The following is a 27,887-nucleotide window of genomic DNA, read 5'->3' on the forward strand; positions in this document are numbered from 1 at the left end:
CCTGTACTAGAAGAGTTAGAGTTCGGCACCTACAGAAGCTAAATTCTGCAACCTGCATAAATTATAAAAATCAAAATGTGCAGAGTTTATTTTTCCATAATTTATTCTGAGTTTTCTAGTTCTCAGGAGGGGTAAAGAGTCACATAGCAGTGTACTGAAGCCTCACCCCTAGTTACTAGAAATCATAATCAGCTACCAGTTAGGCTTCTAAGGCTTCAACAGGAATTGCCCACACGTTCAAGTATCTATTTGCAGTCCTTAAGGCCTGAAACGTGCTTGTCTATTTAAAATCAAATTTGATATTCTCAGGAATTCTGCTCTTCTGCTACAATACATGCCATAAGGCAGACCTCAATAAAGTTAGCCCAAATATTTAGAAACCAGGCTCATTTTTCAGCCTTCAAGATTTCAACTTTTTATTTATTTGCAATTGGGGGCAACAGATGAGCTTTTCCCTAATTGAGAGAGTTGAGGGGTTTTTTTGGGGGGGTGGGGGGGTTTAAATCAAAGCTGACCATGTTAATAGTTAAACAAATAAATAAGATTTCAGCAGTTTAAATATTGAATTTGATGTGAATTTGGTTCGTCCCTGGGCCCACCTTAAACCAATCAAACAGACTCAGTGGGAATCAATTAGAGGTATTTAATTGCTACTGCAGATAGCAAGGTAATTCAATGGGCTATTGCTCTGCATTGAATACAAATTGGTTATAGGTGCATCTTACATTTATACAAACAATCTGAATGATGCTGATACCCTAGACATTGTATATGTGGCAACAAAATGGTGGACTAAGTATCTAGTATGCATGCGAATGATTCATTGTTCATCTGGTGATCACTCCTTATTTGGTTACATTATCTCTCTCCACTAAAATGTATCTAAAGAAACTTGGTTCTCACAGGACAGTTTAGAAAACAGGATGTAACCAAACCTTTGAAACACACTAATACTATTCTCTGCTTATGCATTTTCAGCCAGGAATTCCATGAACTCTTGGGAGAGCTCTACATTAATGCAAACAAGTGGCCAGCACCATGGCTAGGGGCACAGGATTAGGCGCCACTATTCTGTACCCACTGCACTTCCCAGGTGCTATGGCTATAAGGCAACTGTCAGAGGCGTATCTAGGGAAAATAGTGCCTAGGGCAAGCACTGAAATTGCGCCCCCTGTCCAAACATCTGACACCCATCTGATTCTCTGTACATAGTGCCAAACTGAATATGTGTACAGTGACTTATATTAATTTCTAAAAAATTTTTTTAAATTACCTGTAGCCCCTTCGGGGGGCTTCCTAAAGGCTGTGGGGGGGGGCTGCAAAGGTTTCCCCTCCCCCTCTGGCCTCTAGGGCCTCGCAGGGACCATTTCAACATGTGTGGTGGCCATTTTTTAAAAAACAACATTTTTTTAAAAAATGGCCACTGAAAACAAAATGGCGACTGCGCATGCTCAAATGCCCTCTGCGAGGCCTGGCATGGCCTAGGGCCTCACAGAGGCCATTTGAGCATGCGCGGTGGCCATTTTGTTTTCAGCAGCCATTTTAATTTTTTTTTAATTTTAGAAAAATGGCGCCCCTCTTCAAGTGGCGCCTGGGGCACGTGCCCTGCCTGCCCTACTCCTAGATACACCCCTGGCAAGTGTTGCTATATGGGACTCTAGTAATGAGCTACTAAAAAGCTGGATCTACTCATACCATTTCCTCAAGCAACAGGAGTAATTTGAAACAAGGGCACTAAAGAATCTTAATAGGGGAAAGCGAAGAATATATTTAAGGAAGAAAAGCTAAGCAGGACAAGTCTCAGGAAGAAAACTAAGAGGCTTTTACAAAACCATTGGAAGCCGTGATAGGCAGAAAATCCTAACTGGAAAATAAATAAAGCAGCAAATTAATGTTGTGACTCAAAACAGACTTGAGCTGCTCAGTGTGAGAACTGTCAAGCAAAGGATTTAGAGCAGTGTTCCTCAATGTATTCCGAGTCAAGGACCGGTACATTCTTCGTGTGCAGTTTCCCAGACCAGCAGTTAGTAAAAGGGTTTCAAGTTTAAGTTTATTTATTTAACAGATTTCTATACCACATAAAACTTGCATCTGTGGGCAGTTTACAATTAAAATCATATTATAAGCATTAAAATCATTAAAATTAAAATCATTTAAAAGAAAACATTAAACATTAAAACTATAAATCTAATTAAAAGCCTGGGTGAACAAATATGTCTTCAGTTAATAAGAAAATTTAACAAAAAACTGTATTTTGTTTACATACACATAACACACACACACACACACACAATTAAATTAATGTGAACATTGTTTTTGTTTCGTTTTCACCAGCCACTCTGTTCAGTCTTTGTCAGGGCCAAGCATAAATAATGATTAACATCAATTCAGTTCATGTTTTAGTTTTAATAAGTCCCTTACTCGAAAATCTAGTCTCACATAAATATGTTGATGAAAATGGGAGGAGTATTTTTGTTGCCTTTTTGTGGAGAATCTCATAGTCATCCTTGAGTTTTATCCAAAACTGTGCTATGGACATTGATTGAAAAGCAAATTGGAGACCAGCATCTGATGACAGCTCCAACAACATTTCTTCTTCGTGAATGGTCAAATTATTTTGGCTATGTGTCAGAAATGGATCTTGTACCCATAGATTTCCCTTTCGCTGATCCTCACCTGGTGGATAATAGTCCTCAAACTTTTGCTGTAATGATTTGAGGTGATTTTGTACCAAAATCTTGATGCTGTTATGATCAAATTCAAGACCCTCATCAGAAGAAATTAGAGAGGAAAATGTCTCAAACATGTCATAGTTTCCTCCTTCAGACGAATGTATCCACAATTCTATTTTTTTAAAAATGCATTAATTTTATTAAGCCATAGTAAAAATTGTTATCAGTGGGCCTTGTAAGCTTAAATTAAGAGAATTTATCGAATTAAAAATATCGGATAAGTATGCAACTTTTGCAATCCATTCTATATTTGTTATGCATGTGATGTAATTGTTATTGCAATCTTTTTTAATCAAACACATTTAGATATATTTCCTTAATTTAAAGAAGCGCATCAAAACTTTTCATCGAGATAGCCAGAGTACTTCTGCATGCAATAATAAACGAGAATTCTCAGACCCCATCTCATCCCATCTCAAGAGCCAGCGTGGTGTAGTGGTTAGAGTGCTGGACTAGGACCAGGGAGACCAGAGTTCAAATCCTCATTCAGCCATGAAACTAGCTGGGTGACTCTCGGCCAGTCACTTCTCTCTCAGCCTAACCTACTTCACAGGGTTGTTGTGAAAGAGAAACTCAAGTATGTAGTACACCACTCTGGGCTCCTTGGAGGAAGAGTGGGATATAAATATAATGATAATGATAACAACAACAACACAAAATTGTGAACTTTGAATTCAAAGCATTACACTTGATGAAATTAATGACTTTGACTATGCCAATACTTCATGCAAATCTGGTGATATTTTCTTTGCTAAGTGCTGGTGATGAATAAAACAGTGAATGTGCACCATGTTTTCAGAAGTGACTGAACTAATTTTTGCCAAAACACCAGAATACTTGCCAATCATACTTGCAGCACCATCTGTGCATATAGCAACACAGTTTTTCCAGTCAAGTTGTAATTGTTCCATGTACTCATTCAATGCTTTGAATACTTCAGTTCCCCTTGTATGTGATGGTTATTCACAGCAACACGGCTTCTGACATATCATTAATTTCACAGTTAACGTAACACACACAACACAATAATATGGCTTTGTTTGAAATGTCTTTCAATTCATGCAGCTGCAATGAAAATACCCTTGAACATAAGAACAGCCCTGCTGGATCAGGCCCAAGGCCCATCTAGTCCAGGATCCTGTTTCGCACAATGGCCCACCAGATGCCGCTGGAAGCCACAGGCAGGAGTTGAGGGTGTGCCCTCTCTCCTGCCATTACTCTTCTGCAACTGGTACTCAGAGGCATCCTGCCTTTGAGGCTGGAGGTGGCCTATAGCCCTCCGACTAGTAGCCATTGATAGACCTCTCCTCCATGAAGTTATCCAAACCCCTCTTAAAGCCATGCAGGTTGTTGGCTGTCACTACATCCTGTGGCAGAAAGTTCCACAAGTGGATTACGCGTCGTGTGAAAAAGTACTTCCATTTGTTGGTCCTAGACCTCCTGGCAATCAATTTCATTTTGACAATTTAACTTTTTCAGTGACTTATTCTTCAATACCAGATGAAAGTTCGTTAATTCTCCTGGTCATTGTGTCATTCGATAAAGGTAAATCTTTCATTTTCTTAGACTCAGAAGATCCTGGAAGCTCATTACAAATGCTGATCAGACATGGCTTTATCAAAGTCTTACCAATGTTGTAAGGTTTTTTAGACTTTGCAATATGCAATGCAACCAAATAAGAAGCTTTCATCAATGAATGATCCACAGTAGATGATCGAACTAATACTTGCTTTTGAATTGACAACTCTTTCTTTTTTCTTATTTAAAAAGTCTTAGGTTTGTTCACAAATTGTTTGTGCTTTGTTTCTAAATGACGAAGTTTTGCCGGTTTCATAGCTTCATTGAATAATACAGTGGAACATACCACACACTGAGGTTTTGGTACCTTTTCAGAACCAGGGCTGCAAATAAATCCATACTGAAGATAATCTGCATTGTATTTACGAATAAAAATACCTCTTGCTTTTTTGATAGGGTGGACATTTTCATTTATAGACTGTGAATCTGAATCAGAACTGGCTCTGTGTATGCTTGTCCCTGCAGAAATGTGGTCATCATTTGAGATTGTAGCCAAACAGCTTGTGCTTGGAGAAGCATTATCTTCATTTTCCATAGACAAATCTTGGTTCGATGGTCTTGATCTTTTATTCAAAAACTTGGAACAAACTGGTTTGCTTATTCTGTTTGGAACTCATAATATTGGCAAAACAAAAACACTTGGCAAAAATTAAACAAAACTAATAATAACCAAGCACGTGGTACACGTGAATGATGCTAGCTAGCTAGCTAGCGGCAGAGTGGTGCCAGTACCAAATCTGAATAGATTTTGTTGGGGAGGTGGGAGGAGGGTGTTAGTCACGTGTGAGCGACAGAGAATCTGCTGCAACACAAGTTTATTTTGCCACTTCTACTCTCCAGATTCCAAAAAATCAAAATTTATGGCTTGAATTTTACGCTGCCAAAATTCCAGCACAGAACAAGAGAGAAGCGCATGGAACTGAATGCTAGGGAGTGCAAGTTCTGTTCTGCCGATTTACGGTACTTCCTAAGAGAAGGTGAATATAATGAAAAGCAATTTTTTGGCAGATCCCATTTATCTTCACATGTAAGCATGCATGGGATTGCAGATTCAGAAGAAGTTTTTGTCATACATGGGAGGGCTAAGTGCCCCCACTCTACTTTTGCTTACCATCTGATAAAGAGTTCTATAGATTTGGAAAGCTTGCGGTTTAATGCTTTGTGGCTGTTTTGATGGTCCTAATCAAGTATCACCCTTCTGGACTGTGGATTTCCCCCTCTAAGTTAGCAATAAATAGCCTTTCACACAAAAACCAATCAGCAGTAAGAGAACATAACAACATAACATATGACAAGAACCTCAGACAATCCAACGAGGTTTCTTCTTATTCCCGCCCTTCCTCTAGTTTCACTATTGAAAGTCAATTTTCAAATGAGCGGCAGCGTGGGAAACTGAGCTGGGAAAATTTGTCGTCAGGTTCGCAGTCTCATGACATGGGAGAAGACCATGCAAACTTCTGGGTGCTTCTCTTCCACCCACTGTCAATGCACAGTGGGGTTAGTGGCGAGAGCTGGGCTCCGAAGGTACTAGGGCAGTGCTTCTGTCCTGAGCAGTAGTCAAGGATAGGACTCAAGCAAGGTTTAGGTGGAAAGACCTCCAGCTCTCCTTCTGCTTTAGGCATGCAAGCCAGAAACACTTTGCATTAAAATGGAGAACTCAGATTGAATTGATTGAAAAGGAAAAGCAGGTACTGGTCTTTATGAAGCATGTGATAAGCAAACTAATTTATTTTGTTTTCTTTCCATCCTCATGTGGGGCCCTGGATCTCTGTGAAGAATTATTCTTCAGCAGCTGGGAGAGGCAGTTGGGTTTATCAATGCCTTGTGTGTCAAGCCGCTCCGAAGGCACATCCTTCTTCCCACTCCCCACTGAGAACACAGAGATCTCTCAAAGATCTCTGACATAAAGGAGCAGGGCCCAGCAACCATGGAGCTCTCCTGAGCTCATTTCTAAGTAGGCAGCCTACACTGCAGGGATAACATTCATTTCGCTTCCTCAAAATGAACGTAAGCCCTACAATGAGGGCTGCTTGCTTAGAAATGAGATCAGGAGAGCTCCCGGCAGCAGCAGCCCCCACCAAATCAAAATTGTTTGTGGGTTAATTCCCCAAGGCAGAGACTGGCACTCAACTCTTAATGGACTGGCACCGGTCCATGGACCAGTGTTTGAGAAACACTGATTTAGAGAACTAAGTATCAAAAGCTCAAAGTAGTGCTCAGGAGCACTCTTAACACAGTACAGTAAAATAAACTGTACTTAAAGCTGTTTAATAAGTTACACAGAATGAGGTGTCACATCTGACTGCAGGTGGGCAGGTCAGCCATTTTTGAATGCTCACGGGAATGGGGAGGGGATTTAAAAAACCTCACTGCATGTACTAGCCAGCACATCATGGACAAGGCTGGGGTAAAACCACTCCCTGATGTACTACTTTATTACATATAGGTCATCTTTTATACTGGGAAACATTCAAAAATGGCTGACACACCCACCTGCATTCTGAAGTGGTATAGTCTAGAACAGAGATTCTCAACGTTGGGTCCCCAGATGTTATTGAACTTCAGCTCCCATAATCCCCAGCCCCAGTGGCCTTTGGTTGGGGATTATGGGAGCTGAAGTCCAATAACATCTGGGGACCCAACCTTAAGAATCCCCAGTCTAGAATTCTACCACCTCATTCTGTATTCAGACTCACAGGATTGGCTCAATTTTTCATACTGCGTAGTGGATTTAAATTATTACAAAGGTAGCTGGCCCAGGCCCAGAGCATCTGTGCTTCTAGGTCTCCCTCATTCTTGGCCCCCTCCCTTGTTCTCAGCCCTTTCCCCCTCCTCTTCCCCCCTCCAATGTTTTCTCTCTCTGGCCAGCTGCCTGGCCGGCCACTGCTTTCTCTCCTCCTGCCGCCGCTTTCTCTCCCTACCTGCCCGTTGGCCTTATGTTCCCCGCCACTGTCACTTTCCTCTCCCCCTCCCCTCGCTAACTATTGCGAGAGCTGTCACACATTCAATTAGCGATGGATACATCTAAAAGAATTAGATAGATAGATAGATAGATAGATAGATAGATAGATAGATAGATAGATAGATAGATAGATGAAGAATCCAAGTGATGCATTATTCATTCATTCGATTTCTATACCGCCCTTCCAAAAATGGCTCAGGGCAGTTTACATTAAAACAAAACAATTTAAAATTAGTTAGACTGATGGACTTTCACCAGGGAGACCTAGGTTCAAACCCTACTCAGACATGAAACCAACTTGGGCATGTCACTATTTCTGGGCCTAAGCTACCTCATAGAATAGTTGTGAAGAGAAAGGAGGAATGTATGTGATCCTAAGATCCTTGGATGTGTAGAACATATCAGCTGCAAACTTATTCTATCAAAATATTCTAATACTACTCTATGGTAAAAGGTAAAGTGTGCCGAGGAGTCGGTGTCGACTCCTGGTGCCCACAGAGCCCTGTGTTTTTCTTTGGTAGGATACAGGAGAGGTTTACCATTTCTTCCTCCTGCGCAGTGTGTGAGATGATGCCTTTCAGCATCTTCCTATAGCACTGCTGCCCGATAGTCTGTCTTTCCCATAGTCTGGGAAACATACCAGCAGGGATTCAAACCGGCAACCTTCTGCTTGTTAGTCAAGCATTTCCCAAATGCACCATTAGGTGGCTGATCAATAATATTGGGCAACTCCAAGTTCTCCAGCACAGTGACTACTTACAGAATAATAATCAGTGAAAAAGCAGTTTTGATATGTTGTGTTCCAGCTAGGATGACACTTATGGGGGTGGGGAGACATATATAGCTCTTTGTCATAGCCAGATAATTGCCTTTTGAGGTTTAGAACCACATGGACTTCTGAAGCTCTTCTGAGTGGGTGTCTGATTAAGACTGTCCACCCTCAGAGGCTGATGGATCCAAGTGATTTTCTGATGTCTAAAGGAATTTTTCTGCAGGTGTTATTGGTGCTCCTGTCAGGGGCATAACAAGGCTGGAGTGGGCCCAGAGACAAAATTTTAAAATGGGCCCCTCGCTGATACATACACACATTCACAATATAGTCATATGACTTGCCTCTGGGGGGCCCCTCACGGCGTGAGGGGCCCCAGGCAGCCGCCTCCCCTTGCTTAATTGTAGTTACGCCCCTGGCTCCTGCTGAGGCCCTAGATAATTTCTGGGATGCCTTGAGCAATTGCTCCTAGGCACCCTCTTCTGCCGATTAGAGCCTGCTCAGCTCCTTGACTACTTTTACAGCAGTTGCTGGGAAAACAGGTCAGGGGAAGACCGATCTCCATGAAGAATGTTTGCTGCACGAGTGTTCCCCCTGCCCACCTCCTTGCCTCTCAACTTGGCTAGGAACAGCCCTTCAAAATGTTCTCCTAGCAAAGCAATGGTGATGGGGGGAAACTTCACTCCTCTACAGGGAACGTTCTTTCCCCATGGGGGGCAGGCTCCCCCTTTCCCCCCAGTTTTCCCAGGAGAAGCTCTAAAAGCAGCCTCCTGGGGAAACAAAAGAGATGATTTTCCCTTGCTTTCCCAAGGGCCTATTGTGGGTGGTCGATTTAAAATGGCCAATGGGGAGCGTGGTTTATTTGCAAAGCCTCAGAATGGCTTGGAAAATGAAACAAGGTATTATCAGAAAGAAAGAAAAAATGGTTCATTTACAAATCTATCCATTGCAAGCCAGAACATTCTCACCCATCTCTAACTGTGACCAGTTTGCTTTGTGCATAAAACACACATCCATTCCAACTTGAATACCACATTAATTACTGATATAAGTCTGGGTTCAACTAAGATTTTCCACTTGTCCTATTTCCCCTAGATAACTTCCAGCATTTGCAGCCTAAAGAAACTCTCACTTGACCCAGCTAAGTTGGACGACTAGATCAGTAGCCCTATTTAGCAATTTAGGGACAATGGTATAATGTGCTGAGGAATCTAGCTCCCAGATTTCTTTGGCAATAGTGACTATCTATTTCCTTTTCAATCTGGCTTTTGATCTGGATTTGGGATGGAAACTCAGTCATCCTAGTAAATGGTACTGGAAGACCTTTAGGGAGGGCAGATCCACAACTGGCCAATGCCTGGTGCTTTAGCACCTCATTGAAAAATATTCTTCTAACAACTCTGCCTCCCTTTATACTGCCTTCATTGACCTTAAGGCCACTTTTGACTCCATCTCCCAAGTCAAGCTATGGGAGAAGCGGGAAGCCTCCTTGATCAATCAACACCTGCTCTATCTGATCCATATTCTTCATGTAGACATGTCCCTCAAGGTAAGGTGCAACCCACAAGGGCACCTCGTGAACTCTGTCCCGACACAGAAGGGAGTCAAATAAGGATGTATCCTGGCCCCGCTCCTTTTCAACTTTTACATCAATGATATGGTGAGACATCTTAGTAGTGCAGACTTTCACACCCCCAAGGTGGTGGACAGAAGCATTTCCTCCCTGCTCTACGCCGATGAGGCTGCAATCCTCTCTATGAACCCAACAGGCCTCAGAAGAGTGTTGGCAACTCTGGCTCAGTACTGCAGGAATGACCAACTAGAAATTAATTATCAAAAAACCAAAGTTATGGCTTTCGCCAAAAGACCCAAGATCCGTACCTGGAGAATAAATGGCTACAATGCCAAACAGGTCACTGGTTTCAAGTATCTGGGAGTGGTCCTACATGCCTCTGGCTCAAGAAAGGCCCACTGAGACCATGTCACCCTCACCGCTAAGAGGAGCTCCACTGCCATTCTAAAATTCCTACGGACAAGAGGGGCACAATACGTACCCGCCTTATTTGAGGCCAAGAAGTTGGTGCAACTCCTCTATGGAGCCCAATCACCAGCCCCCCTCCAATCTTCCCCCTTTGGAGTGGGTGCAGTCCAAATTTCTAAGAGCGGCCCTCCAAGTGCCTCGCTGTGTCTCAAATACCACCCTATGCTTGGAAATGGGCAGGAGTGTCGTCGTCCATTCTTAACCTCTGGCTTAAAATTATCCCTCAACCCTCAGGACCTGGCCCCTCTGACCCTACAGAACCATCTTCAATCTTCCTGGAAAAGGGCCGTGTGGACTAAATTATCTCTTCTGGGACCCCTACCCCCACCCCCGCACACACACACTTGCTGTGGACCGTGACCAGGTGAAAACAGTCAAACAGAGGATAATGGACACTGAGTGCCAGGCTGACCTAGGCCGGGTTCCAGCCTTTCTGTCCTTGGAAAGGATCAGATACTCTGCCTCCCCTGCCACAGCTAGACATTCCAAGCCACAGAAGGGCTTACACCCTCACCCGTTGCCATGCCCTTCCCTCCACTATACTGGAAGGCAAATACAGAAATATTCCAATTGCAGAAAGACTTTGTCCCTGTGACACTGGGTAGGTAGAAACCACAGAACATGTACTCCTCTTTGGCCTCTTTTACAGAGACATTTGGGCCAAGCTTATATCTCCACTACTTTACAAGTACCCTGCCATGCCTATACCAGGCTGCTGCTTTCAGATGAAGACCTGGCCCTCACATATAACACCGCCAAGTTCTGCATGGCAGCACGTAGGTTCTGCTGGGCCGTAACTGCTAGGCCATTGCCTTGCATCAGCTTTGCATAGTTTTTAAACTGTTGATTCTATCATTTTCAGTGTTCCTATTTAGATGTTTTATTTTATATACTCTGTTTTAGCCCGTTTTTGCATTTTATATATTCCACATTTATATGCTTATAGTTTTAATAATTTCATAGCTACCATCTTCTTTTAAGGGTAGCAGTCTTTTAATATTATATTATTGTTTTATAGTATTAGAGGAGTAATTTTAAAGTAATAGTTTTATGGTTCCATAATTTGCTTTTAATCATGCTCCATCTTATGCTGGTCTTGGACTGTTAATAGATGATTTGATTTAGTAAATGGTATTTGCTGGGAGATGGATTGGGGAGCACTTCATGGTTGGTTCTTCTAGATCTCTCAACTATTTCCTATGCCATCAGCTAATGTATCCTTCAAGTCCCCTTGTGAGGACGGGTCTAGGGGACACTGTTTTGAAGTGGTTCCACTCCTTCCTGAGGCTAGATCCAACAAGGTGGCACTAGAAAGCTGCTACTCCAGTCTTTGACCATAGGCTTGCTCGGTGCTGCAAGGATTCATTTTATCTTCTATGCTATTTAACAACTACATGAAACTACAGGGTGAGTTCATCTGGAGATTTGGGGTGCCTTTGCATCCATATGTGGACTCTTCTGATTCTCGGTTGAGTGACAAAGTGGATGAGAGTAAATAAGCTGAATATTAATACAGAAGAGACAGAAATACCCTTGGTTGTAAAAAAAAAAAAAAAAAATTCTGGAGAGGGCGTACAGCCTTTCAAGGCAATGGCAGTGTCCAGGAGTGCAATTTACCAGCTTGGGCTGACATATCAGCTGTGCCCTTCCATAAACAGGAATGAACTAGTCACGGCCATTCATGTTTTAGTCACTTGCAGACGAAGTTATTGTAACATGCTTTGTGTGAGGCTGCCTTTGAAAAGTTCCAAGACTATGACTGACTCAAAATGAGATCTTTGAAATTTTTGACTGGAGTGGGCATAGTGAACACATGATTGACCCCCTGCTAACTGGGCAAAGAGGCACTCTTTCAAGTGGTGGCTCTTCCTATTCAGCACAGCATAGGGTCTCTCCTAGAAGTTGTTGCTGGTATCTCCCTTGCATTACTTTGAAGACTGTAGTCCACATTGGGTATTCTTTTAACTATGCAAACTGCTGAGAACTTTGTAGCTGTTGTTGAAAAGTGGTACATTAATATTCAACAACGAATGATGTCAATCTTAAGACAACTTCAATGGATTCCAGTGGTTTCCCTTTCCAATTCAAGGAGCTAGTGTTAACTGGCATTTAAAATCCTAAATGATCTGGATCTGAGATACCTAAACAGTTGCCTTTGTCCATACAGGACTATTAATATTTTTCAATATTCCTTGCTTCAGGTCACCTCATCAGTTGAAATTTATGTGGGGTGGGGTGTAGTGTTCTCTCAATTTTTTCTTCCCCCATCTGTGTTTTTCATCTTGTTCTGGTGTTTCAGCATCAGACAAAGATTATACTCCGCCTCCACCCCACCCAAAATATTTTGGGTTCTGTGTTTTTGAAGGAACTCCTTCCTCTGCTTCACCAAGTTTTCCTCTTGCTTTTCTTTTTTTACTTATTGCTGTTGAATATAATTGGTTATTTATTGATATTATTAATTTGATATTTATTGAATATTGATATTTATTGAATGTAGATTTAGGATCTGACAGATAGTCTTTTGGACCTAAAAAAGCATGACTGAAGTAAAAATATTCTGAAAATCTGAAGTTATTCCAAAGACAGCTACAGCTGAAGATCAGAATGTTACATACCAGACTAGATGAGTACAACAGTTCTTCACAGTTCATCAACTGCCCAGAGATGAAAGTTTGGGTAGTATAGAAGTTTAACAAACAAACAAACTTGGGCCTCATGGAAGTAGTAACCTTGAGTCCTGAACTCTGGATTGTATCACTTCAGACTACAGTTGAGGCTCAAATAATAATGCTCCTACATACAAAGATTCCCCATACACAGAAGACAAGCTCATCAAGGGTAAGGCTAAACTAGACCTCTCCTCCCCGACATGCTTGTCTTCTATGTGCAGGAAGATGCATTTATTTATGCAAGAACACTTCACCATGTGAGTCTCCCACCTGCAGTCTGAAGAGATATAGCCCATACACAGGTTTACCACCAACGAAAACTAGACCAGTTCTTGCTCAAAGCAGCCTCACAGCCATCTGCTTTTCACCTTCAAATCTCTCCCTGCCCCACTCCTTCCAGCAGATTATGTTGTCAGAGGATTAACAGGACACCACCACAAGACAGGATTATCAATCATGTCTGATCTGATCATTAGTGCTAGGAAAGGCCATATGGTTGGCTGTTTCATTTTTAAATAATCAACAGGTCATCTTATATGCAGCCTCTTTAAAAAGGACCCATCTGAAAAAGGTGGCACATGGCTTTGTAGATTCAGACATCTGTGTAAAGGAGTACATTGGCAAGCTGGGTTCTTTGGAATGTAGGACATCATTTCATTTTGTGTATTTTCCCCAGTGATAAAGAGTTGTTTGCCTTATAGGGTGATTTTAAGGACTGCTGAGAATGCAATGAAGCGTTCTGAACACTCATGAAGCAGTTTATAAATGCTAAGCATGACTGTTTACAGAAGAACAAGGTGGCTTCTCAGATGGATGAACCCTTGCTTTGCCCATTCCTCATTGCCAGCGAACTCCTCCCACTGTCACAGTTCAGATTTCAAGATTCTTAGATGTGATGTGTCTCCTTTTTGGCTTGTATTGAAGAGTGCCATAGATACCAGGGGTATTGTAATAAGTTAATGATCTCCCAGAAGTCTAGACTGTCACACATAAGGTTTGTAACTGCAAATATTGTTCCTTGTTTGCTACTAGAACTGCTGCATTGTTTATTACTTAGAATACTTATATAACACTTTTTAACAAAAATGTTCTTAAAGCAGTTTACACAGCAGAAGGACTGACAAGATTATGTCCCAAAGGGGCTCACAATTTAAAAGAAAACACAAGGAAGATGCCAGCAACAGCCACTGGGAGGACACTACGCTGCTAAACAGAACAGAGCCACTATTTCAAATCTGCCCAGTTAGCAGAAAAAATTAAGTGCATCATATATCACTCAAAGCAAATGGCACTCGATCTTATCTGATGTTTGTGTCAAGAAGTTATTTGAATTATGACAGGCAGCTCTTAACTTCTGGTTGCCTCATCAATCCTAATACTTCCTGTAAAATAGAGTCTTTTTTAGTAGTAAGTTTTATGACTGCTTGCCTTGGAAACACTGCATTTTCAAAATCCAATGTTAAAAATCAAGCTCTTTCTGCACTTTACTTACTCTTAAGGTCACCACTCTTGCTTTGGGATTACGAACAGATGGGCCTGCTGAAACAAAATCTACTGTATCGACTTCAATGGGAAAGTGTTGCATACATTTCTCATCATTATCCAGGACAGCTGGCCACTCTGTGCAGAAGTCTGAAGAGGCAATATTTGGAATAAGCACACACTCATTTTAGTGAAATGACCATCTCTTGTAGCAATATAATCCCCCCACCCTTCACCCTTTCCCAGATAATAGGGGGAAATGCCACTTGAATGTGCTGACTGTGACAAGTACATAGTGTCTGCCTCCACAAGGAGGATAAGACAAATCTGCTTCATAGGCCTTCACAATCCCTCTGTTTATAAAGGCTGTAATTTACATATTATCTCCCCAGACTTTTTATCTGTTTCCTAACCCATAACCATACAGCACCTGCAGAGTAAACTTATGAACACAGAGTGAACACTGCAGCTCCCTATCACTACATGAAGTGTCAAGGAACTCACTGCATGAAACTGGGACAACCAATTATTACAGAAATGAAAGAGGGCTAAAAAAAGAAAGGGCATAAGAGGAGGTGTAGCAGCTTTGACTGTAGATTGTAAGAGCTGTTACAGAGCAGGCAGGACTGCACGGCTAACCTTTGTCAACTTGCCCAGCTGCTTCTACCAATACAGTATGAATTCCAGGACCCCTTAACAGATAACTATAGCAAGGGTGGGGGGGGGCAGTTTCCCATAGTGTGATCCCATTTAGATGTTTGTGAATGTCAGAATCACATAGGCAGGGCCAATTGATCTTTCTCATGTTAGAGAAACCTGCATTCCAAGATACTGATCAGGCAGGAACAAGCCACCATTTCACATCATTCAAATGTGCACTGGAAGTACACACATATACTGGAACATACCATGGGGATTTCCACACTGCAGCAGCTACATATGAGGGAATGTCCACAAACTCTATTCTAGACACAAATTAGGAAATCAGTATTGGTCTTAATGCATCTTACGGCAAGCAACAGTCAGCTAAATATAAGCTATCATCATTAGCCTTTCAAGGCTTCCTTATAGTTCTCAAGGTGTAGTGCTTACAAAGTCCTTTCATTCATTTGTTCTTTTAACAGTACTCAAGTACAAAGAACACTGAACAGCTTTCCAGTTTCAGGTGGGTCTAATTACACTTCCATAGCTTATGCATCATAGGAAGCAGCTTTACACCAAGTCAGATCATTGACCCATCAGTATTGTTTACTCTGACCGATACTGGTTTTCTAGGACTTTCACATTACTTGCTATCAGGCACACGCTCTGAAACTCACCTTTAAGAGCAGCACAGTGGTTCTTGATGGCAACTGGTGTCAGATGCAAGAAATTGGGAATCTGAAAGAGAGTTACATCTTATTTTATTATACAGACAAGTTTATTTTGATATCTGAATGACAATGGTTATATTTAGTATTTGTAAAGCAATATTTAGTAGCCTACAAAAAATGCTTTGTGCTCACCCATGTGTCATTTAGCAGACATGACACCAACACTCATAATGACTATTTCTTACGTTGACTTGCTTCCTGCAGCATTATTTGAACTATATAAGAGGCAAAGTTCACGGAGAAGATAATGCAATCCAGTTTCTTACAATTAGTAAAGCTACCTAAGGCTCAGTTCAGGGATCACACCAAACCATGACTGACTGGTTGATCAATTAAAAGCCGTCAAGTTGGTGTTGACTCTTAGTAACCACATAGATAGATTCTCGCCAGGATGATCTGTCTTCATCTTGGCCTTTAATATTTCTCAGTGGTGTATTCATTGCTGTTGTAATCGAGTTCATCCACCTTGCTGCTAGTTGTCTTCTTTCCTTTCCTTCAGCGTTTCCCAACATTATGGACTTCTCAAGGGTGCTGGGTTTTCCCATAATGTGTATGAAGTATAATAGTTTGAGCCTGGTCATTTGTGCCTCAAGTGAAAATTCTGGATTGATTTGTTCTATTATCCATTTGTTTGTTTTCCTGGCTGTACATGATATCCTCAAAGGTCTTCTCCAGCACCAGAGTTCAAAAGCATCAATACTTTTTCTATCTTGCCTCTTCAGAGTCCAGCTTTCGCATCCATAGAGTGCCATGGGGGAAAAACATTGTCCGAATGATTCTAATCTTTGTTATAGACATATCACGGCATCTAGATATCCTTTCCAAGGCCTTCATAGCAACCCTACCAAGTGCTAGTCTGCAGTGTATTTTTTGGCTGCTGGATTCTTTACTGTTGATGGTCGATCCTAAAAGACAGAAGCTATCCACCACTTCAATGTTATCAATTATCATTATCAATCTGAGGCTGGTTGTGGTACCTGTTGTCATTAGTTTAGTAGTCTTCTTATATTTAGTCGTAGTCCCATTTTTTTTCAGTGTGCCTTGATTTTCATTACTAGAGCTTGCAGATCATTCACATTCTCAGCTATCAGAGTGGTGTCATCCGCGTAGCATAGGATATTGATGTTTCTTCCTCCAACTTTAAAACCACACTTGTCTTCTTCCAATCCAGCTTCTCTCAGTATATGTTCAGCATAAAAGTTGAATAAATAAGGAGAAAGTATACAGCCTTCTCATACTACTTTGTCAATCTGGAACTAGTCTGTTTCATCATGTTCCATCTGAACTGTGGCTTCCTGTCCTGTGTATAGGTTTCTCATGAGAACAATGAGATGTTCTGGGATGCCCATTTTCCACAATGTGACATGGTTGACACAATTGAAGGCTTTTTTATAGCCAATAAAGCACACATTGACTTCTTTTTGGTATTTTTTTGGCTCTCTCAATTATCCAGCATGCATCAGCAATAACGTCTCTTGTTCCTCGGCCTTTTCTGAAACCTCCTTGAACATCCATTTCCCATTCCACATAGGGCTCTAATCTGTGTTGGATGATTATTTTGCTAGCATGTGAAATTAAGGATACTGTGCAATAGTTTGTACAATCTGTTAAGTCTCCTTTCTTTGGTACGGGTATAGAGACTGACCTCCAATCTGTTGGCCACCGTGTGATTCTCCATATTTACTGGCATAGTTTGGTCAGAGCCTTGACTAATTCTCCTTCTGTTGCCTGCCATATTTCTATAGCTATTCCATCAATTTCTGTAGCATTCCGACTTGTTAATGACCAGAGTGCTGATCTAACTTCATCTTAACGTACTAAAGGTTCTTGTAAGTAAGGAATATCTTCTAGAGTATCTTGGATGCTGATGTCCCTGCTGTACAGATTTTCAGTATACTCCTTCCATCTCTGTTTGATCTTCTCTGAGTCAGTTACTATCTGTCCTTCCTTTGGCATCCCTTAACATACCAGTTTCGAGGTTGGAACCTCCCTCTGAGTTCAGAGATCTTTTGGAAAACTTGCCTTGTTTTCTCTCTTCTTCTAGGCAATTTCCACCGTCTGTTCTGACTTCCATTTTGCTTTCTTCTGTTTCTTGGTCTTTGGCAGTCACTTTTTGCATTTGTCCTTAACAACTTGATTTCATTCCACAGTTCCTCTGGTTCCCTATCAACGAGGTTCAGAACTTCAAAGCAGTTCCTGCTGTCCTCCTTGAAAATGGTGGATACATTCTTAAGATCATATTGTGGAAGCTGGATAGTTTTGTTTTTCTGCTTTGACTTGGAACTTGCACATGAACAGTTTGTGAGCTGTCCCACAATTGGCCCCCGGCCATGTCTTTGCTGTTATAACTGAGCTCTTCCACCTCCTTGCATCAATAATGAAATCATTTTGATTTCTGTGTTCTCCATCTGGTGATTTCCATGTGTATAGGCGCCACTTTGGTTGTTTGAAGAATTTTAGCAATGAAGAGATCATTGGATTGGCAGAAACTAGTAAGTTGTTCTCCTGCTTCATTTCTGTTTCCTAGGCCATACAGTCCGACTGTGTTTTCCTCCTTACCATTTCCAACTTAGGCCATCCAGTCTCCAGCCACCACCAGCACATCTCACTTGCATGTTCTGTCAATTTCAGACTGGACTTGAGTGTGGTTAAACTATGGTTAAGGAAGCTTAAATATAGTTTGGCATGATGTCTGAATTGAGAAACCATAGTTATGGCCACTGCTCCAGCTCTGGAGATAAGTGCATCTGGAGACAGGAGTCCTGACCAAATGGAAAACCAAAACAAACAGTTCTAAAACAATGGCTTGAGTTCTAAACTATAATTAGGAGAACTGGCATGATGTCTGAATAGAGTTTTCTGTTTACTACAGTTAAAACAATACCAAATTGAAGCTTTATCATCACTTTGAAGTATTTGTTTACATAGTTATTTTCTATCAGGTGCATCCACTCTCAATGGGGTTTGTCTGCATCCACTTAGTTCAGTATCCTTTCAGAATTTGGGCAAAAAATGTGTCCCATCTTCCCTGCCCCCTAGAATTACCACAAGTCATGCAATTCACAAAAGATTGGTGCTTTAGTATCACCTGACCATACACAAACAGCCACCATACTATCCAGATCTTCTTTTTGTAGTTATGTTAATGCATGTAGAAGAGAGTGTTCTTTATAACAGGGCTGATTTCTGACTAGTATATGCATAAATGGAATGTCACTTCCACTTGCGGACAATTTCTGCTGTTTCATCAGCAGGCCACTGTGCCACACTCTAGTCTACACTACCACTGAAGCTCTCCAGACCCTCAGGATTAGCTCCTCAGGGGTGTTGGGAGCAGAAAGACACTCATGGTGGTGGAAGGCCCCATTCAGCCAGTAGCACACCTCTAATGATTCTCTGGATCCAAACCATAGCTTGTTTGTCTAGGCACTCAAGCCCCTGCCCCAGTCCAGAAGCTGACAGGGTATTGGGACGAAAAGATTCTGAGAAGTAGGACAGTTAATCATTTTACTTTTGTAATTTGTGTAGCTAAGTATAATAGTTTGACTTTCACATAATTTACCTGTTACAACATTCAATTAGATTGTGCAAAAGTTACATAACACAAAGCAGCCTTACCTTTAAAAGTTCTAAGTTGCCTTCTTTAACTGGAGGTACTCCTCTTTTCACTGGATAGCCCATTCGAATAGGGAGAGGAACAGCGGAAGGCTTAAAAGCAGCTGCAGCTGGGTACACACTAGTCCAATCCTGATCAAAATCCATCTTCTCAGTCCTGGGAATTCCAGGCTAATTAAAGTTGTATAGAGAAATCAACATTTAAAACACAATAGAATTATATATTTATGTGAAAGCATATTTCTTGGGAGAGATCAATGCATGGAGACAGAAAAATCCCTTAAATTATAAAATTATATCTGAATTATGAATTCAGACCTAATCAGGCTTAGTTCAAATCCCTGCTCAGTCATGAAGTTCACAGCCAATTTAAGACTTTTTTTTTGGTTGAAAAGTAGTATATAAATACTAGTAGTAGGTAATAGCAGCATGGCCTTGGGCCAGTTACTGTCACTTGGCCTAACCTATCAGTACAGACACCAAAGTAACCGAGGACTGGCTTCAAAGGTTAATTTTGTGATCTTGGTATATCACATAGATCGGAAGTTCTGTAGTACAATACACATATATAAAACTGGTATATCAATATTCTGTTAATGCCCTGTTATTTGATGCCTTTGCACTGATTTACTTGGCTTCAATGTCAACATGCCACATTTTAAGATATTAATCTGATATTGACATCACATCATTTAGGATGGTAAGTATTTTGAGTACAGATAAATTTATCCTATATGGTCAATATTCCATGAGACAAGATGAAAAGGCCATCTCCAGCCTCAAAGGCAGGATGCCTCTGAGTACCAGTTGCAGAGAGTATCAGCAGGAGAGAGGGCATGCCCTCAACTCCTGCCTGTGGCTTCCAGTGGCATCTGGTGGGCCACTGGATGCTGGACTAGATGGGCCTTGGGCCTGATCCAGCAGGGCTGGTCATCTGTTCTTATGTCATTCCAGGCAGCAGATTATTGGGTGTACAACAAGCTGTCCTTCTGCCCCCTCTTTAAAAAAAGGAAAAGAGGGTGAGGAAGATGCACATCCAGCGTGGCGGGAAGCATTTGACACATTGCCTCAGGTGCACAGATGTCTTGAGCTGCCGCATGGACGTAACTGGGGGGGGCAGCCAGGGCAGTGCCCTAGGCGCCACTGGGGGGGGGGACCACACCACTGCCTGCCACCCCCACCCCATTGCCCACCTGCCTAGCCCTAAGGCCCCTCAGCCACTTCTCCTGCTTGCCTTGCCCTCTGACCTAGGATCCGAGCGGCCTGCAAACTGCAGAACTCTTCTCTCCCCGCCTCTAAGCTGACTGGCGGGTGGGTGGGACTTCCAGGGAGGCCTCCAGGCCTCCCTGAAGCCTGAACTCGGCAGGCCCCAAGCAAGCAAGCAAGCAAGCAAGCAAGCAGGCAGGCAGAGTTCTCTGCAGCAGACCCTCTGCCCAGACCATCCAGCACAGCTTTTGCCAGGTAGAATATGAATTCCTTTTTGTGGTTTCCCCCACCCCATATATAGGGATCTGCTTGCCATAGAATTTTGATATGGGATGGGGGGAGACTGAGAAGTCTCTGAATATTTAAACAGATTGGAAAATTTGCTGGCTTTAAAAACAAAAACTATCTAAAAAGACCTGTAAATGGCTTGTTTCATGGCAGGAAATTACAAAAACTTCTGGAACAAATATTCATTCATTCATTCATAAATGCACTTATGTTCAAGTTGTTTTGCAATCCAAAAGATCTGAGTGAGAACTGTGAAGCATGTATTATGCTTTTATTTTATTTTTCTTGTGTGTGAACTGCTCTCCAATAACTCGCAGGGACTCTTCAGAGTAAATCTAGCCAACATGTGAATGCAGCACCTCCATTCCAGAGGAGATGTTTGTTAAAGGGCTTAAAAAGCTTTAAAAGCCTCGTGTGAAAAACCTCCTGGAATCAAATTTTACTGAATTTGTTCAGAATTCTGAGAAAAGATACATAGGCTTACACTGCATGGTTGAAAGTCTCCTTTGCTAATCTGCAGCGAGGGGCCCATTTTAAAAATTAGTGTTTCTAGAGTGTTCTAGGCATTAAAAGTAGCACAAATATATAGAATTCAATGTCTATCACTATATATCGTGAAGTGTACATGTGTGTATTCAGTGAAATATATTTCCAGGCAGCATACTTATTTTGAAATATCAGACTTAAATCCTTGGGGGCCTGGGGTGTGTGGAGGCCCTGGACTTTGAGGGGCTGGGGGCCCATTTTAAAATCTCATCTTGGCCCATTCTAACCTTGCTATGCCCCTGGCGGAATAGATACTTATGTATTGATCACTACACATGGGTTTCTGCACAACACCTGCACAGAAGAAAGTTCCATGTAGAAAATGTGTCTCTTGTAAACTGACCCTGAATTTTCCATCCATGACTGGGATATCTGAGAGTTAGAGTCAATAATAAAAGAACAGCACACTGCTTGTGACATGAAGGGGCAAATTACAATGATTAATTGTAGTCTGGCAGGGGCTGCTTTTGGCTCTTGCAGAACTTGGCTGTCTGCTCCTGTTGCAAATTCCTCTGTCTAGTGTGGCAAACTAATGTATCCTCCTCCCTCCTGGTGTCAAAGTAAGCACTTGTGTGGTGAATGCACATACACTCCATCATGAGCCAACAGTCATCACAAGACAAAGGCTGGCAGGAATCATTCATTGGTTTATAGACCCCCCCCCCCACCTTCTACTTCCCTTATTTTGCTAGTGGCTATTTGGGCAGGTGATCCTCTAGGACGAAGTCATGTTTTTTAAAAAAGCATGAGATGAGACAGAGAAAGAGACACTTAGAATCCTCACATAACTCCTGACTGTTGTTCTAAGTCTTTAACAGAGATGGCTCATGTTTTCAGGTTTTGATCAACAACCATGTCTAGATGGTACAGTGTTCCTTTTAACAGGGATTTCCAGATATTGTTGACTACAAGTCCCATCATCCCTGTTTGGACAGGGGCACAATTTCAGTGCTTACCTAGGCGCTACTTTCCCTAGATACGCCCCTGAGCTGCCATTGCGTATATGTTGGTACATCTTTGTTAGCTGGAAGCCAACTATGGGGTCAGACACAATATAGGTTTAACATAGTTTCAAATCAGTTTAGCCATTGACAACCCTGTCCCCCCACCAAAGCAACTTAGGTAGCTGGTGAGAGTACTGACAGTTCATTTTTGGATTCTGACAATTCATTTTCAGAATTGCAGTTTCTTGAGTTTCTTGCTTTAGATGCATAACAAGTAAACAGGCTGGTAACAGATTTAGACTACAGTCCTAAGAACACTTACTAAGAGTAAGCCCCATTGAACACAATATCATTTACTCAGAGGAAACATGTATTGGGTTGTGCTGCACAATTTGCAGAGTAGACAAACTCAAGTTGAATGACAGATTATGTGCCCCACATGCTGCTTACCTCTCTCCGGGACCTTCCATTTTGTGATGATTTCCCACCACGTACAAACGGACCTATAATGTATAAACACATTTTATTAACATATGCCCTTATTTAACACTGCTGCATGGGTGCCTCTACAAAAAGCATGCCAGAAGAATACTGCCGATTCAGCGCCTGTTACAATGGAAATGGAGTCTTTTCATTTGTGCTTCCGACTGGAGAGAGCACAGCTACTCAGACCTCATACTCTCATTTAGAAACTTGAATCTCAAGAGACTAGCCCTCAGGAACTGAGCCAGCGTAGTGTAGTGGCTAGAGTGCTGGACTAGGACCGGGGAGACCCCAGTTCAAATCCCCATTCAGCCATTATACTAGCTGAGTGACTCTGGGCCAGTCACTTCTCTCTCAGCCTAACCTACTTCACAGAGTTGTTGTGAGGAGAAACCTAAGTATGTAGTACACTGCTCTGGGCTGCTTGGAGGAAGAGCGGGATATAAAATGTAGTAGTAGTAGTAATAGTAATAATAATAATAATAATAATAATAATAAATAATTCTAGAAATAAATTAAAGGCATAGCTAATATATAAATCTGTCAGTGGCCTGAGGCACGGGGGGCAGGGGGACTTAGCAGCAGACAGTCCACCACTTGGCAATACATTCAAAGCATCCATCTGATAAAACTTCTGGCATCACTCATAATAGCAGCCAGTTACAGTCAGTTAAAGAGAGTCAAATACCAAAGAAGTACTGCAGGGGTGGGGCAGAGCCATTTCTAATCAAGAGCAGGAGCTAATCCAGTGGTTCATTAGTGTAAGACAAAAAATTAATACCTCTAAGCGGCTTGTGCTGCTTTGCAGTTTTGTATGGCTACCGCTGGCAGAAGAGCACAAACAGCGACCACAGGTCTAATAGATGTTGCACAAGATCACTGCAAAGTCTCTGTGTTTAGCACAAGCATATTTCATGGGGCAGGTCAACTTTGAGAATTGTGATTGTGCACTTAGTGTGATCTTATGTTCCATATGCACCTAGTTTGCCCCGTTCTACTAGAGTTTGCATAAAAACTTCCACTAGTAGATGAACTAGTTTGCACAGAAAAATGAACCTCTGCTCCATGGTTCCCAACACTATGCAAAAGCATTGCACAAACACAATGCTAGATCCTGATCTAAGTATGTTTTTATTCCCTTATGCCATAATAGAGGTACACAGCAGAATCTACAACACCTAAGATGTGGCAAATCTGTGCCAAGTCTGTGTAAATCACATTTTTGCTTGGAACTGATTGCCTTTTCTACTGTCACTCAGCTCCAAGGGTGCTGCAGATTCATAATCAGAACCAATGCTTCCTCAAGCAGCACTGCCATAGATTTTCCCAGTCATGGCAAATGGGAAGAGCTGCAGAAGAACTGTTTGTGCAACTGCTAGTTCACATTGTGACTGCTTAAGAGTCCACAGCAGTCTCAAGGCAGAGTGTTACAGAGATAGCAGGCTGTGCATAATGCCAGTCTGAGTCAACAACTGCAAAATAAAATTTAAAAAATGCACATTAGTGGAGGCATTACCACTGGCAAAACCTGCACTGAGGTTTCTGGGTGATGCAAGCCTGTACGACTTTGCTATTGTAGGTTTTTAAAGGGGGTAAAAAAAAACCCTAGGGAAGGATCAGTAAACAGTAAAATCCTAAAGATCTACTTTCAAATACACCCCACTGATTTTATAATAAGATTTACTCCCTTTTCAGCGTACACAGGATTAAGCGTCTAAGGCTACAACCCTCTTTACATTTACTAGGAAATAAGTCTCACTGAAATGAGGGGTGTGTGGCTTTCCTCAGCCAAATGCTCACGATCGTACTGCACACCTAGGCATACCACCTTGAAAGCAAGCACTGAAATAAAGAGGGTTTGCTAAATCATCTGGACTCCAAAGCGTGGCTCTTCTATAGGGTTCACCCTCAAGCCAGCGCGTGTATACGGCCGTATCCTAATCTCGAGCTGAAGCAGGGCGCCACCCGTAAGGATGGAGCTCCTAAGAATGCAATCCTATGAAGGTTTGGCCCATGGCAATCAACAGTACTTGCTCCCGTGGAAAATAGGCATGGGCTTACGCGTTGCTCCGAAATACTACGGTACGACTATGAGAGAGAAGAGAACGTCCTACTGAAACACATGGGACGCGCCCCACGAAGGGGAGAGGGCGGCGTTATGCTCCGTACCTTTCTGCCGGCTACTGTCCACCTGCAGAGCCGTCGCGTAATAAGCTGAGCTCCGATGCGGCCAGAGCCGCCGCCGCCGCAGCAAAGTACCGAGAGCAGAGCTGCTTCCCCCGGCAGCAGCCATGATCATTCCGTCGCAGAGCAGTGACGTTGCCGTAAGCGCCACATGGGGGAGGCGAGCTAGTGGAGGCCACCGCGCTTCTCCCAGGGTCAGTCTGGAAGGGAGCAAACGGCGCATGCGTGTGTGAGTTCAGACGAGCTCAGGTCAGCAAAGTTCTCTTCCTAGGCGAAGAGGGTTCTGTGTCGCCTGAGAGCGAGAATTGATTCCGATCATCTTATTTTTCCTCTCCTACCCTTCTTTCTTCATCCTGGAGAGAATCTATCTATGTAGTCGCTAAGAGTCGACACCGACTTAACAGCACTTAATCAATTAATCGTTCACCGTTCTTTCTAAAGTTTAGCACGACGACGCTGAGCCCAGGCCATAGCCAGAAATCTTGTGGCGAGGACTCAAGAGGGCCTAAGAGGAAGATAGAAGAAGGAAAATCAGTGCAGAAAAGCCAGAATCTACATACACGTCGCCTGATACGTTTAAAGTCTATTGATATTATTAAAATTTTTAATACAGACAGTTTAATTCTATGGACTTTAAAAATAAGTGCCTAGTGCTTGTCAGTTATTCCATTGCTACCCTGAAAGCGGGAGCAGGTTGCCGCCTTTCTAATCAGCTTTGATGTTACCTGCACATTTCCCCTAATATATCCCCAAATAAAAAGGTTAGAGGGACTTAATGGTAGTTTATGAATGAAAGTTTAGCATTTACAAATGGGCCCATAATACTGGAGGAGGGGAGGTCCCTTTGACTGCAATCCACAGGGCTCTTCCTGCAGCTTATTTATTTCTCACATTTATATCCCATGCTTTCAAGGTGCTCAGGGCATCAACAAGAGGTTACACCCCATTTTAATACTAGGTTAGGATGAAAAAAATATGAGTGGCCCAGGGCAATCCAGGGAACATCAAGGATGGGTAGGAATCTGAATACCGGTCTTCCTGTTTTAAATGCAATACTACATACTATATGTAATAATTTTTAAAAACCCTAGAAAAATATTAAACTCAGAAAACCAGCCCTCAGCTGTTCTCAACATCATAAGGGGGGGTGGGGATACAATCCAACATTCCACCACATTATGTAATGACACTGACCCAGGCCCAGTTCTCACTGAGATTGTAAATAGGGATGTGCGAAACGTTTCTGATACAAAACGTTTTGTACCCAAAACAGCCTGTTTCGGGTGTTTTGTAGACAAAACAAAACACCCATTTTCCAGATCCAAAAGTTTTGTATACAAAACAAAACGTCCCTGTTTCGGCTACAAAACGTTTTGTTGTTTTGGACCTCAATTTTGTGGTGATCTCTGAGTCAGTCTCCATTTTGTGTTTGACATCTCTTTGAATTTCCCACCCTTCCAGCCTTCTGATCAGTGACCTGACTCATGGGCTGACCTGCTGACAATTCCCTCCTTGTTCCCCATTGGCTCTTTTGCTTCTTCCCACTCTTTACTGACCCCACATTGGCCAGGGGAAGGGTTGCTAACCCATGGGGTGCTGGGTTCTGCTGTTTCTGTGGGGTTCTGAGTGTAGATTCTCTGGTACGGTAGCATATGAGAGTGGATTCTTGTTTTTCACTGAAAATCTCATATGCTACCAGAGAATCTACAATGAACACCTCAGAAACAACAAAACCCAGTACCCCACAGGCTTGTGGGTGTGGGGGTGGTTGGCACCCTATGTGCACTACACAACCCCTCGCTCTGGGCAACCCCAGTGCCCCCCAAGTGGAATTATGGGGCTGCTGAAACCTCCATTATTCCCCATGGGAGAAATCTTTAAGACACGTAAACTTCAACAAATCGCAAAAGATCAGCCCTTTGCCCAATTCCTTTGAAATAATTCTGGAAGTTTCCTTGCCCCCATTGGGCACTACCACCCACCACACTCTGCTCTGGGTCATCCCTTTCCCCTTGATTTGAAGCAATACATTTGCTGGAATCCCCATTATTCCCTATGGGAAAATTCTTAAAGATGTGTAAACTTTAAAAAAAATCACAAAAAAATCAGCCCTTTGCCCAATTCCTTTGAAATTTGGGTGGTAGCTTCCACCCATTGGACACTACCACCACCACCCACTCTTTTTGCCCTGGGACCCTTTTTAAAAATCCAAATAGATTCGGATTCGGAAAATTTGGCTACAAAACAAAACAGGGCTGATTCGGATTCAGAAAATTTGGGTACAAAACAAAACGGGGATGTTTCGATTCGGATACAAATTGAAACAAGAAAATTCCAAAATGCACACCCCTAATTGTAAAGCTGCATATAAATAGGAGTTCACATAACTGAATATCAGGTCTTCTCGATATTCACAGTCACAGCCTTCTCCCTATTATGCTAATATTCTTTGTGTAGGCAAAAGCACACAGCCATGCAATCCCCTTCTTGTCATCTGAACTGGTACTAAAGCCCAGACACGTTTATCACCTCAGCGAGAATGAGACCAGAGTTATTTGTTTTAAATGCCTCATTATGAGGGGAGGAGTCACCTTTATAGAACTGATTGAGACTGCTTAACAAACCCTCTCAGCACCCAGAATAATCAATATTGGCTATTTACAGATATCCCCTTCTTGGGAGAGTATTCAACCAGTTGTGCCTATGCAATTCCAAGCAGTCCTGGATGAGATAAATTATCTGACTCTATTTGAATCTGATTTCAAACAGTCTTTTGGCATGTAAACTGCCTTAGTCTCCTTGATGATGACATATGCCAAGGGACAAGGGAAGTGTGACCCTGTTAATTCTCCTGGGCCCAGTCTCAACTGCTTTTAGTACCATTGACCATGAATAGTAATCTTTTGCATAGACTCTGGTTTGGGAGTTAGAGGAAATGTTAATACATGAAGGAGGCAGCTGGGGTGGTCAGTACCATCTGGGGCAACAAATGCTCATTGTGATTCTTGACAAGGT

General features: G+C 42.2%; 1 protein-coding gene across 1 annotated transcript in view; it reads right to left on the reverse strand.

Moving 5' to 3' along the window:
* The window catches only part of MRPS35 (mitochondrial ribosomal protein S35), a 43,778-nt gene extending 18,701 nt beyond the window's left edge, over positions 1–25,077 (reverse strand). Inside the window, exons 1-5 of the mRNA XM_053254464.1 lie at positions 24,858–25,077; positions 22,656–22,708; positions 19,225–19,392; positions 15,553–15,613; positions 14,244–14,383 (exon numbers count right to left, since the gene is read on the reverse strand). Coding sequence (XP_053110439.1) covers positions 14,244–14,383; positions 15,553–15,613; positions 19,225–19,392; positions 22,656–22,708; positions 24,858–24,987 — 552 coding nt within the window. The 5' untranslated portion in view covers positions 24,988–25,077. The remainder of the gene's footprint in view (positions 1–14,243; positions 14,384–15,552; positions 15,614–19,224; positions 19,393–22,655; positions 22,709–24,857) is intronic.
* Positions 25,078–27,887: the final 2,810 nt, after the last annotated feature.

The sequence above is a fragment of the Hemicordylus capensis genome, chromosome 5 (genome assembly GCF_027244095.1).
Source record: "Hemicordylus capensis ecotype Gifberg chromosome 5, rHemCap1.1.pri, whole genome shotgun sequence".
Taxonomy (NCBI): domain Eukaryota; kingdom Metazoa; phylum Chordata; class Lepidosauria; order Squamata; family Cordylidae; genus Hemicordylus; species Hemicordylus capensis.